General features: G+C 45.8%; 1 protein-coding gene across 4 annotated transcripts in view; it reads right to left on the minus strand.

The window, feature by feature from the left end:
• RNF216 (ring finger protein 216) overlaps positions 1 to 14,005 on the minus strand; it is an 82,020-nt gene that overhangs the window by 65,799 nt on the left and 2,216 nt on the right. For all 4 annotated transcript variants that reach the window (XM_061993787.1, XM_061993789.1, XM_061993788.1 and 1 more), the window contains one exon: positions 168 to 296. In XM_061993787.1, coding sequence (XP_061849771.1) covers positions 168 to 234 — 67 coding nt within the window. In that variant the 5' untranslated portion in view covers positions 235 to 296. The remainder of the gene's footprint in view (positions 1 to 167; positions 297 to 14,005) is intronic.

Here is a 14,005-nt window from a genome sequence, read left to right on the forward strand (position 1 = left end):
CTGTAGGTGGCTGTGAAGTGCAACAGAACAGCGTATGACACAGCAATCCAGACCACTAGCAGGTTCCCATTAGCAGCACCCTTGCAAGTTTGGCATCAATGAATCCTGCTGCTTATAAGCCCATTTTACAAAGAGAGGTTCAGAAACACACACAGATGGGTACTCACCTTTCCCTCTGTGACTGCGGAAGCTGTTCAGGTTAATTACTTCTTCATTTCTATCTCTCTCTGCCATTTTAAACAACTGGACCCAAAAGTGTCAATGGCCAGGCATGGCAGTCAGGCTCACATGAGGAACTAGAAAACAAAATAAAACCAGGTGAGAGTAAGTCTTTCCCAAGACTAAGCCACTAGATCATTTTGGGGGATCTCCTGGCTCTCCCAGCACAACCTTTTCCCATGAGGACGTTTTTCTGTACCTCCTCAGTGCCTAAAAGCAGGCATGTTTCTGTTATTTTCTGTTTCAACAGTAAGAGAGTCGGCTGATGAGTGCAATCAGGCCTGAGAAACCTCTGTGGAGATGACATAAAGATGCTTATGGCTCTGCAATCACAGAAAGGGTGCCAGGGGTCGGGGGAGATGCAATTCTGTCCAATCAGGACTCAAACCGTTCCCATATGTGGATCCTCTCCGGTTTCCAACAAGTTCCAAAAACCTGATGCAAGTGCTCATAGAGTGGTGTTTCTGCCACCATCTACTGGTGAGAGGAGCAAATGCCATTTGGTGAGCTAACACAGGGGAACCTCACACAAGCCTGCCTGCATTTCCAAGGTGCCAACTGATGCCATTACAAACATCCCCTCTGGCACTTCAGCCTATCAAGTCATTCAACACACAAGCAGTGCAGATATGGTAGCCTCGAGGTGAAGAGCTCACATTATGGGTCAGACCTGACAGCCCAGCTGAAGAGGAGCTGAACCATGATGTTCAGCATCACCAGCATATTCCATTGTGTCCATTGAGGCACAACTTCAGAGGGGCCAGAGATGCTTTGAGTTCACTTCCATCATGTCTATGTTGTTGGGACATCCCTTGGCAGGGCAATATGCAAGTTTTTTTGTGTCTGCACTGTAAATGGGCATAGGAACAGGTCACATTTACAGAGCACATTGTCTCACCACCATCTGCTATTTTAAAGAGGAGACTTCCCTGATTTATGACACATTCCCTCTGAGGGCTCAGTACAAATTCCAGGGTATGCCACCTGCTCTGCAACTGAAAAGTGAGCACAACAGGCATCACAGGACTGAGCTTTTGGGACTAAAATTTGCTTTTCCCACCTGTTCTGAGCGGCACAATGACATGGCTGGAGGCTCTCAAAGAGGGTTAGGTCAGAGGAATCCTTGCAGCCTGAACAGTAGGCTTCCATTTTATGCTCTGTCATCTTATAGCTCCCCATTCCCACTACTGAAGAGCAGCTGAAAACATATGGGAACTTTGAGTACACTGGAGTAAGAAAGGAGGTCTTTTTTAAAATGGTAGGGGTTGGAAGGGACCTCTAGAGCTCATCCAGTCCAATTCCCTGCTAAAGTAGGTTTCCCTCCATCAGGGTGCACAGGAATACGTCCAGGCAGGTTTGGAAACCTCCAGAGCAGGAGACTCCACACACTGCTTGGGCAGCCTGTGTCAGGGCTCCCTTCATCTGAACAGCAAAGAAGTTTCTCCTCATGTTCCAGTGGAACTTCCTGTGTTCCAGCATGTGCCTGTTACCCCCTGTCCTGTCACTGGGCTCTATGGAAAAGAGATTGGCCCGATCCTCCTGCCACCTGCCCTTTAGGTATTTATCAGAATTGATAAGGTCCCCTCTCAGTCTTCTCAAGGCTGAATAGCCCCAGGTCTTCCAGTCTTTCTTCATAATAGAAATGCTTCAGTCTCATCATCTGTGTCTGTTTACTGAGAAGTACTCATGTCATTATTAGAGCATGGAGCAATCTGTATTATTAAATATTTACTAATGCCTAAGTTGGAAGAAAATGGCAGATCTGCTATGAAATCCTGTTTGGTAGTAGATGAGAGCAGTGTAAATTCCTCCTCAATAATTCGACTTAATCTCCTTTGCAATGAACAGGATCTACAGCTAGGACAGCAAAATGAAGGAATCAGTTCAGATGCATACTATGTACTCTCATCTACACTTGCCCCCCAAGGAAGTGGTCACGAGTATCCTCAAAATTTTAATACAGGATAATATAGTAACAGTGAAAAAGTATAATTTAGCATTTAAAGGCAAAACTCAAGGCATATTGCAGGGCAGCACTGGGTCAGCTGGCTTTGGAGAGGAGTGAACCCCCCTGCACAGCAGCTAGTGGTCCACAGCCTCATCCATGGGCTGCAGGGGAAATGAGAGAGGCAGCAGCATCTTGCTCTTTGCAGAGCAGGGCACTTCCCTAAACACACACATGGAGGGTGCCAGCAGCACGGCTCAGTGCTTGAAGCAGCCTTCTCCAGAGCCATGAAGGTTTTCAAGGCTTGGCTACAATCACATTCAGCTGGTCCCAGCACTGGTGACAGTCCACCTCTGAGCAGCATGCTGGGTGAGGGAACTGCAGAGGCCTACTAAACATGCAACTACCTCTATACTTGAGCCCTTAAACCTCAGTAGCACATCTCATTTCCAGTAAGCAGGAGTATCAGGGATATTGATGCTTTGAAAGTGCTTCAGAAGCAAGACTTTGGGAGAGTTCCCACCAGGTTCTTCAGCTTCTGCCTTAGAAGAAAGGAGAAATAAATGTTATGGCACAAAAGTGTTGATTTCATCACTGCAGACAGGTGCTGGAGAGGCAGCTCAGTAGCTGGGTTGCTGTAAGCATACTTGGTGAAAATCCTGTCCTTTTAAAAAGGTCACAGCCATGTTATTGCAGTTGTATTTTCCCTGGTACTTGTGAATAGCTACCACCTAGACCTGCAAAGCTTTTTTCCATCTGCAGACCTCTCAGTACTTTAGAAAACATGATCAATGCACCTCTTGTCATTTAAAAGATGGAGAAATGGAAGCACAGGAAGGACCAGTGTGGCTAAGGCCATTATAAGCAAGCCATCAGCAAAGGCAGGAGTGGCACCCAGGCTTTTTCAGCTCATGTACCCACACCAATTGCTCTGCTTCCCAGCAGGTTCATAGATTCATAGAATGGTAGGGGTTGGAAAGGACCTTTAGAGATCATCCAGTCCAACCCCCTGCAGGAGCAGGCCCACCTAGATTAAGTCACACAGGAACATATCCAGGTGGGTCTTGACCTCCAAGGAAGGAGACTCCACACCCTGGGCAGCCTGTGCCAGGGCTCCCTCACCCTCACAGTAAAATAGTTTTTTCTTATGTTTAAATGGAACTTTTTGTGTTCCAGCTTCATCCCATTACCCCTTGTCTCATTGATAGACATAACAGAAAGAAGGGATGCCCCAACCTCCTGACATCTACCATTTAGATACTTATAACTATTAATGAGGTTGGTCCTACAAAGCACTCCTTGCAAGCACCAACACCCCTGCAAAGCTAGCACTGCCCCCATCGTGGCCACCTTCACACAGACTCACACTCAAAAGGAAACTCTTGGCAGGCAAAAATTGTAAAGGATCACTCTCACATGGGCTGGGGAGGAATAAGGACATTTGCGAAAGGCACAGATCAGCCCTTGCAGCATCAAGTGATGCTGACAGAGGCTAGACAGGTGTCTGCTTGGATTTGCTCCGAGCAAAGCAAGGTGGCTTGGATGTCTCTCCTGGCCAGCGGCATGCAGTACATTATCAGAGTTGGGTACACGTGCAGGTGGGTTGACAGCCTAAATGCTCAGGACAGTCACCAAAAATTCTTCTCCCAAATAACTCAAAGGCTGCTTTGTCCAATGCTGACTAAACTCCAGCTGTGCACATCCAAACAGAAGGGATAAGCCCCAAGACTAACAGTAAGACCATACTCTCTGTAGGCAATTCTGGTTCCCATAGAGAGGAACTTGCACACTCCAACTTTGAGCCTCAAGAGAGAAGTACAGGAAATAATCTGAAATGAAGTTTGAGATAACAGACTGTCTGTCTCCCTGGTACAAGAGATGTGCACACATCCAGACTGATGGTGGTTTCAAAGCACAGGAACATAATAAATAGCATTAACTGCAGTACACAGACAGGGCAATAGAAAAACAAAAAAAGGCAAGCCTGGAAAGAACTGGCAATATACCACTTTTCTATTTCAAAACACACTGCTTAAAAACCCAAGCAGCTTAATAAAGCACTGCTTTGAGGGGAAAAGCCAAGATTCCACGGAGAGCTAGCAATTCATTTTGTCAATACTCAATACAGAGCTAAAGTTTAAACAAATATCTATAAGCATGGGCCAGTTCCATCTAGTGGCATGAAGAAGTAGTTTATTCATGTTTATAGCACTAAGCTGCCAAGAATGTGAAGTAACAAGATCAAAGCCACCCTAGGGTCTTGCCCTACATAAACAACATAATAAAAACCAAGCAAGACAGATGGAAAGAAGCTATCCCAACACTAACTCAGTGATTTCAGTGCCTATTTATAGGTAAAGAATAAGGCTACCTATAACCAAGCTCTAACATGCCCGTCAGCTTTTTTGCAATAGCCAAGGACAGGACAGTAAAGCCATATTAAAAGACCTGGCAACAGGCAGATATGCACTTTGCAAGCTTCTCCCCTCTCCCTTTTTCTTAAAATCTCCCACTGGCACTACAGCACACCAAACTGCATTTGGGACTCAAATCCCTATCCACAGTATCCAGGTGACACAACTCTCGTCACGGCTTCAAAGCCACCCACTGGCAGCACAGTGAAGAATTGCCACGCTGAAGATGTCGTTCCACGAAATCTCCCCCCTCCTTTTCTACACTACTCCACATATTCATGGCTCTGCACATCCAAGTTGTTTCACAGCACAGGCAATAAACCCCTCCCTGTTAAAGTTTGTTCCTACAGCAATTTGAGAAACAGCCATTAACAGAACAGCTACTGGAAAAAGAGAAACACAGAGCCCATCAGGGACTTACGTGTAACTGTTCTCTGAACTGACTAGATCTCAGGCTGTCAGTTGAAGTCACACATACTTTCCAAACAAGCTTCTCATAACATGCAAAAATATCATCTACAAAACCACCGGTCCCAACCACTACTAGGAGCCGATGGTTCGGCTGCTAAGAAGTGAAGCAGGTCTCAGGTGCACACAGAATGCCGACACAAGAGATTTCCAGAGCCCACTCGAAATCCCTGCAAACACCACGTTACATATTTTTAGCATAACCTAAAAATAGCCAGCATTGGTACTGTGCATATATTTAAAGTCCCAGTATATGCAGGCGTTTTTGGACTGCAGTAACTGGAGCAGAACTCAAATCTGCTCCCTCTACCTCACATTTGTGCTGCAATGAGCATCTTCAGAGGGTGCTGGAATTTAAAGTGACAGTCGAGGAGAGACCCTCCACCTTCCAGACACAGCGTTATGTGTTCTCCCTCCCTTATAACATTTGAAAACCTGAACTCCCACATACCCAAGACAGGACTAGACTCAAAGTGCTCGTTTCTGGCTCTAGCTCAAGGCAACAGAACTAGACAGAAAGCACTGCAGGGGAGGCAGGAATTGAAATCCCAACCGAATAGGGGGAGGAGAAGAAAAAAAGAAAAAGAGCAACTTGAAAGAGATGTGAGCAACATCAAATCACTGTGTGTTTTAGCCTCTCCCCCATATAGCAACATCACTGTTGCTCACCTACATTGACAGAAGAGCATCAACTCCTACTTTCTGCCTGCGGGCAGAAAACGTGTCTGCTAGTAGCCTGCAAGCAAGGTGAATTTCTGGCTCGTTTCAAGCTGCTAAAACAAAGAGAAGCTACTTAAATAATGCATGGCTTGTGACAACCAGCAAAATGAAAAGCTAAATATTCAGCCCTTGGAAAAAAAAAAAAAAGCAGCACAAGGAGGGAAATAAAGGAGCCCAGCTACTGCCAAGCACTGCGCTAAACATTTCAAAGGGTTCACCTTTGCTGGGGGCTGCTCCTTGTAAGAGCCACTTTGCAAAAGCAGGGAGAGTTTAACAGAGGTTGATCCTGTTAAGTGGCATCATCCCAACCAAAAATTAGCAATCCCCTGATCATAAGCTCGACGGGAACTGCTGTGCACAAACAAGCTCCGTTTGCCACGCACGAGGCATCGCACCGCACCTCGCCAAGGGATAAAGCCAGAGGTTAAAACAGGGGCCTGCAGCAGGGCTTCTGCTCAGCAGGTTTGCCCAGAGGCCTGCCCACAGCTCAGGCAAAAGTGGGAAACCACAGGGAAACACAAACATTGGCCACAGCCCAAAAGTCTGATCCCTGGCCTCCTGAAGATAGGAGTTGTGTGGGCAGTGGCTGGCAGGCAAGACCACCTGGTTTCCAGCAGCGCCTCAGTCTGCTGCTAAGAAAACAGCACAACGGGCCGCAGATCTCACACAAAAGCTCCTCTGAGGAGCACAGAATGGGGTTACACTTGTGACAACTGCGTCCACGCAGCTCTGCCACCAATCTTTGGACCTGTAGCACGTGCTGAAGAGGAGTAACATACCGGAAGGTCATTTAATAACAGAACTGGCTTGTAAGTTTTAAAACACTCCCCATTTCCCTGGCATTAGCAGCTGGCTTGATTTACCAAATTATTTTATTACATACACCCTTGAAGAGGAGAAAACAGGATTCCCAAGATCTGAGAAAAATCAAGGAACAAAAGCTGAAGGGAATTTTCTTTTCGCTGTTAAGAGCCAGGTTAACACAGTTCTACTGCAGAAAGCCAGAGAATTGATTTTGTCACACCAAAACATAGAACAACATAACATGAGAAGCATTTTGTGGCAAGTCAATCAAACCTGAACAAGATGGTCAACACATATATTGCTCAGAAAATACTTCAGAAGACTGGACTGCAATTTCTGTGGCCACAGCAGCATCGTAATTGGCTTCAGTAGCACTGCTCTGGGTTAGAGCATTAAGACAGACAAGAGGGACAGGGAGCCTTCCAAGCTTCTCTGGCAGCAGTCATGACTTCTAGCTACCTCACAGAAGTTCCTTATTTCTCACCCTCTCTTACCCAAGAAGAAACAAGCACCGAATTGAGGCTCCCCATTGGTGGGAGCTCTCCTGGAAGCTGCAGAGCGCTCAGCGCTGGCTGTGTCAATGAAAAGCAAACAAGCAGCTAAGGAACGTGAGGCTGCCTGGCTTTACTAAAATCCAGTATGATGTGTTGTAGCCTAGTTGTAGCTCTCCTGTGCATTTTTACAGTTAATTTTCAGTCAATGGCAATACCAAGAACACATCAGAAAGTATTTTGCTAAGAAAGGCAATGGATTAACAAGGTATCAACTACATCTATGTGCCACCGCTCCAGTCAAATGAAAATTGATTAGCCAGTAGCAATTAGAGAGCAGATTTTTAGAGGTCACTTGAGTTTAAATCCCTAACTATACCTTTCACATTTTTGCAAGTCAACTTAGGACTTACAGGAAACACGTAAATGGTCTGTATATCACAAGACTTCTCATCAACCTCAACTGCAGTTCATCATTAAGGTGACAGTATCACTTAACCATCATTTCTTTTTAAACAACCAATCTCCATTTTTATTGCACCTATTAACAAAAAATACAAGGGAAAGGAAATCTGTCCATGTTTATCATGTTCCCTCAACAGTTGGCCACCTACAATGCCACGAGTGCTCCTAGCAAAACCGATCTCTGCTTCTGTGAGCTCTCCTCTAAAAAGGTGAGACTGTTCTGAAACAGACTTGTTTGTTTTCCAAAAATGGGCAACTACTAATTCAACTCAACTGAAAGTCTGACACCTTCAAGCAATTCCCTGATGACTGGCACCAAGGTCGACTGCTGGACATTACAGTGACATCCCACAACCTCCACCAGTCCTTCTGCTAAATAACAGGGCTCCGTATCATCACAGCTCTCTGACCTGCACGAGACAGCTAATGTTGATGTATGCAAAAAACCACCCTGTGCATGAGAGGTGGGGGGCTTTGGATGAGTCACTTGCCTCCTCTATCAATCTGAGCCTTGGGAAAAAAAAAGTTTACAAAGTCTGGTTAGAAAGGGTTGTTAATGCACTGCCTTGAACAGCTGAATTTAAAAGCAAAACGAAAATTCAAGGCTTTGAGGGAAGAAAAGGCATCTCTGCAGTGAGCTCCTGTAAAGAATACAGCTCTGCCTGCCTCAGGGTTCTGGCATGTGCACGATCATACGGTACAATCCCCTCAAACCAAAACCTCCCTCCCATCCCACAAACAAAGGTGTCAGATTGGCATTTCACGTTCAAGCAACAATTCAGACACCAGCTCAGCACTTTGCTGTGGCAGCACATTCACATAAACCCAACCTCTTTAGGCTCACAGCCCATCTCCCAAGTCATCATTTTAAGACTGTTTTGTTTTGATTTTGGGGTATATGGGTGGGGATGAAAGGAAGAGAACCTGAAACCACATGATTTGCAGCTCTGCCACTTCCAGAGTAAGTTTTACTTCTAGTTTACTTGCCCTGAACTCACGTGGATGCCAAGAGAAGGGGGCAGAGGTTCCCTTCTCCAAGCAGCATCTTTATTAAAGTCACTAGTGTCTGAAATAGCTGACTCCACACACTGCCAGGTGCTGCACATATCTGTCATAGCTCTTTGTAATATTGGTTGCAACTGCTTTCCCTTCCCCATCAACCCAGTGGCTACACAGAAAAGGAGAAATGCCCTACGTGCCCCAGGATGTATGTGAGAGTGCTCTTCTGTTACTTGTACTTCACAGAGCTCTCCACAGGAAAGGACACAGCATTTCCTCTCCAAATCCTTACTAGTTTTTCTCTTTTTTTTCTTTCCTTTAAGGGATCCTGAATGTCACCTTTAAAAAGTACAACAGAACAAAGAAAACCAAGGGCAATCTTTTAAGTAGTTATTTCATGAGTTGAATGCACATCTTCAGGAGCTTTCAGGTTACCATCTTGGCACTTTTTTTTTTCCCCACTGGAAAGGAAACATGAGAAATGAAGGAGTTCAAGGTTCCTGGATGGAGTAACCCTAAGAGGCTACACCACTGATGTTTACGCAGATGAGCAAGCAACAGCCTGCTCTGCTTCCAGCCCTGTTTGCACAGGGCACTGAGAGCAACAGGAAGAGAGAGAAGCCACACACACCACCATAGCGATATTAAAGACAGCAGCGAGGGACTAAGTAGACCAAAGTCTAGAAAGCGCTGAGAGTCACTTTCAGTTGCAGTAACAGCCAGAGGACTTCAAAATCACAAAGGACTGATAGGTTGTGATGGCATCTGAGATGTTACGCCACTGCTCAGTAGAGTAATTCCGGAAACAAGCATCTAAGCTGCACTTGGGAAGCTGTGGTGCAGAAAACACACAATGCACCACCACAAGCAAATCTGGAAAAGAAAGGGGAACGTTTTTTGTTGTATTTTAAATGGGACTTGAACCTGTCACAAGAAACTTTGCTTCCAAGGATGGCAGCAGTCTGTAAAGCACACCTCACTTCATTTCACACAGCTGCTGACAAGGTAAAAGCTAAGATTTGACCTTGAGGTGCCACAGAAGGGAAGAAAAATCGACCTGTTGCAGTAGCCCACCTCAGCAAAAAAGGAAAGTTTACGTCAATCTGCACAGTGCTTCTATAAGTATCGACTTAAAAGGTAGGTGTCAAACATCCCAGAACTGAGGACTTCCAAAAAGAATGACTTCACAGGTCATAGATTCAGGTTATTACAGTCAAAACCTTTTTTTGAGCCACACTAAGCACCCACACTTGCCAGAATTTCAAAGCTCAGTGGCTAGGGGTGGCTTCATATTAAGAAGGAATTTAGTGCAACACCTGCTTCAGGTGGTCACAGTCCCACACCGCAGCCTGTTGCCTTGTCTCACACGGAGGTCCACCAGTATTTCTTACAGATTTGAAAAGAAATGGCCTGGAAAACCTTTTTGTAGGATTCATATCAGATACCTTCTCTACTCACACATCCACCATGGCTCAACTGGGAGAACAGAAATAAGGTGTTAAAATAAACAGCAAGAAGGGGGAAAATCTTAAACTGCAGCCTCACAGTTGACCACAGCAACCACAACCAATACCTAATGAGCACTGAAACAGTATGTGCTCCTGTTCCAAGATCAGGCACTACCTTTGTGCATTCAACTGAAGGCCTTGAATACACACAGAAGTCACCTTAAAGCCACGCTGAGACAAGAGGCCAGGTTCACTCTGCAGTGAAACGAGTCTTAAACTGCCTTAGGTACCAAGAGCAAAATACTGATGGAAACTTTGCAGAGCACGTGCAATACCTGAGCAACAATGGGTACACCCTCTGCACCCATCTCTGCTCAAAAGAGGAAAAAAACCCATCCTGCACAAGAAAGATTGCCATCAACACACCTGAAGAACAGTAACTTACTGCTCAAGCACCGCAGATGACCAATTGATAAAAGATTTCCAAGCCAGCCAGTAACTGCTTTTGTAACACTGGGTTTTGTTTTGTTTGCAGTTACACGTTAGCCATGTGGCCAAGTGATTCCAGCCCAAGCCCTCAGCAGCCAAAACTGAGGGCAGGCTTCCAGGCTCACGACAGTTGTCCAGTCTGACTTCATCCAGGCCACGTGGCAGTGGCCATTGCAGGGTTTAAGCAGAACATGAAACAGCAGAACAGCAAACAGGCTGTATTTGAGGTAAGCATGGAAAACAGTGAAATCGGATCACGGCCAGATTTAGAGATGCTCCACTTCCAGCATTATTCTCTTCAGAGACTATTAAAGTTAATGAATGAATGAATGATCAGCTGGCCAAATAAAAGGCAAGTAGCTCTGCATGTTAATTCTCCAGGCCCACAGTCATGCAGATTGAGGAGACTGCAAGGTACCTCTCAATTTCACCTCAAGGCAAACACTCTGCACGTGCAAGACTACAAAAGCCTCGAGGCCACAGCTAAGAGGTTACACAGGATGCAATCAGACCATTTGCTAAGGACATAACAGCTTTCAGGCTGCAAATTTGAGTGCCTACCCCTTAGTCGTCACAGTCAAACATCCAACACTCTTTAAGCCTTCACATAGCAGAATATAAACTCTTTTCCTGGGTGCTGCAACAGTACAATATCAAACAGATTATTTAACCATCTGGGACTGCGGGTCAGTAAAAGCAGCCACAAACTGCTAAACAAACACATAAACATTGAGCTGAGGAGCACTCTTCAGACAGTATGTTCAAGTTGGAGGTGCGTTCCAGCCGTTGCAAGCTGGTTTGTGCTCATCATGGCTGATCCAAGGGCACCTCCCAGTTTATACACAATGAAGCCTGCTCCACTACAATAGGATTCCGGTTTAACAATATAGAGGGGACATGAACTATTTATGCTAGCCAAGTTACTGCTAATGGGTCTTGCCAGTCTCCTTCATCTGTAGCTGGAAATCCTAGCAGCAGGGGAGGTATGAAACGCCCAACGCTGCTGGTTTCCCGCAAAGGGAGAAAAAGCTTCTTTTCCTGCCTCCCCGTTATGCTGCTGCTGTCATCTTCCTCAAATTGCATTACAGCACACTACGGCAAGAGCAGGGAGATGAGGAAAGTCTTCCAGGCAGCACTGCTGCAGGCAGCTGTCAACATCACTGCCCATTTCGCTCTGCCCTCCCGCTCCAACACGTTCATCGAGCAGCATTTTGTACTTGCCATGGGTGTGTGGGCAAGTGCTGCTTCTGCTACCGGCCTTCGGCTACCTTCGAGGAAGAATGATCTGCAAGAAGCATCAAGGAGAAGTTTCCCTCCCCTCCTCCATCAAATACAGAAATGCATCACAGCTTTGGGATGGTATTTGGAAGTAGAAGGGTAAATCTGTTCCCAAGTCTGGCTTTGCAGAGGCTGCAGAAAGCCAACCACTCTCTTCCTTTCTCCAATCGAGACGCAGCAATACCAGTGCTCACATCGGCAAGAGCCCGTCAGCACTGACAAAGCAGCATGTGAGCCTTGTGAGAGAAGTGCTAGAGACACAGTACATCACTTGAGGCCATTTTCCATCCTCACATCCCCCAAACAAAGACTGCACCTAATACAAATCCTGATCACCTTACACTACAGAGTACACACACGATATCCCTACAGATCCTGTCTAAATTTTTATCTAAGTAATGCAAACAGTAGCATGGTTTCCATACAGAGGTAGCCAGGCTGAGTGTGAGCAATATAGCACCTATCCTCAGCAGCCAACTGAAAACATTTCAGGTCACCCTGACAACTACAGATTTATTTTGGCTCATCAACTTTGCCTCTTGTTACGTGTGACAAGAACAGCCTCCAAAAGTCACCCTGTGAAGACAGGCACCATCAGCAAAGGAGCTGGGCTCCCCCAAAGCCATTGAGGAAGCCCTGTTTAATTTAAATTCCCCCTGACCTGGGGCAGAAACTCTACAAGATGGCATCATGATTCTGGGTAGCAGCTGCTCTGTGTTGAAATCTTTCCCCAAAGCCCAATGCTTTTTCCACTTAATCAGGCACTGACAGCTCCCCTCATGAACACAGGGAGGGAACCACAGCAGTGCCGGTAATTAGGAGAAAGGTGTCATTCGGCAGGAGTATGATTTCTAGTCCTCAGGAATTAAGCTTTCTCAAGGATCTTTACAAATTCAAAGCCAACGCAAGCTCTTAAGCGCTGACCAAGAGGAAAAGCATCACTGCTGAGATAGTCCAAAATAAACCTGAAATTCTATAAAAGCCACATGGAGGATGCTGAGAGCAAGATTATCCCAGCTCAGTAAAACATTCCTTATTATCTCACATCTCAGTGTTTTGGCAAGGATAACTTATTCAAGCCACCAGGACACAGCTAAGTGGCCTCCTCCTTTTCCTCCTGGCCTCCCTGCCTACCCCTTCCCAATTTCTAAGATCTCCCTGTCCCAGTAACCTGCTTAAAACCCAACTATTCCTCCTCAGACTAATGTTGATCAGCACTTGATTTTAGCTCCACTTTAAACACAGGAACTACCACATCAGTACACAGATAATCTTATCTCCTGGGCTGCTACTGGAAGATAGCTAATGTCATGAGGCACCTTCCACTGCTCACTGTGTTTAAAAAAAAAAAAAGGCACCTACGGCACTGGAGTTAGATCCCACTGGGAGTGAATAAAGTTACAGATAGGAGCCTAGAAAGCCCCTCCACCCACCAAGGTAGGCAACACACAACAGTTTGTGTACACAGACTTCTGGGACTATTAACATCTCTCCTTTAAGTAGTTAAAGAGATGTCTGAACTCAATAATTTAAACAGACTTAAAATATCTCCAGACCAAATCCACGTGCAAAAGAAAAAAATCCAAGCCAAGCTTCTGAGGAGAGAAGGAATTAGCAACACAGTTCTGACTGTCCCAGCAAGAATGCAGCCGGTGGCAAGCCCTGACGCCCATGGCCGCGCTGAGCCACTGGCACCATGACACAGTAAACCACTCACAATGGCTTTCAAAAGAAATAAGTAAGACACCCATTACAAATTAATAAATGGGAGCTTCTTCCAGCAGGCACTAAAAAAAAAAAAATACCTGAAGGGCTCCAGGTCTCTCACACTTGGGTTTGTGCTGCTCTGGTTTGCTGATCAGCTCCCCTGAGATACACTTCCTGCCTCTCTCCAGCTGAGCTGAAGTTGCTGGAGCTGTCTGCTCACTCCACCTATTTTTGCCACAGGACTTTTTAGTGATTTGTGTCCAACCTCAACGCACCAGCCCTGCTGCCAACGATTGCGGCTCAGCAGCAGCAGTAACGCCCACTGCATTCTCAGGCAAAGCAGGAATTTGGACTTCTGAGGCAGTTTCTGAAACACGAGCCCAGGAACAGGCTGCTAGAAATCAGAATGTACCTTATCATGGGTAAGGCCTGCCCCAACTGCTCTTCCAGGAACTGTTATTCTAAGTCAGTGCCCTGACTTAACAGGTGCCTGAGAAGGATGCCTGAAGCCAGGCTGATGGGAAAACATCCTAGGAAGCAAACAAAAAGAGATGAAAG

This window comes from Colius striatus, chromosome 3, assembly GCF_028858725.1.
Source record: "Colius striatus isolate bColStr4 chromosome 3, bColStr4.1.hap1, whole genome shotgun sequence".
Taxonomy (NCBI): Eukaryota; Metazoa; Chordata; class Aves; order Coliiformes; family Coliidae; genus Colius; species Colius striatus.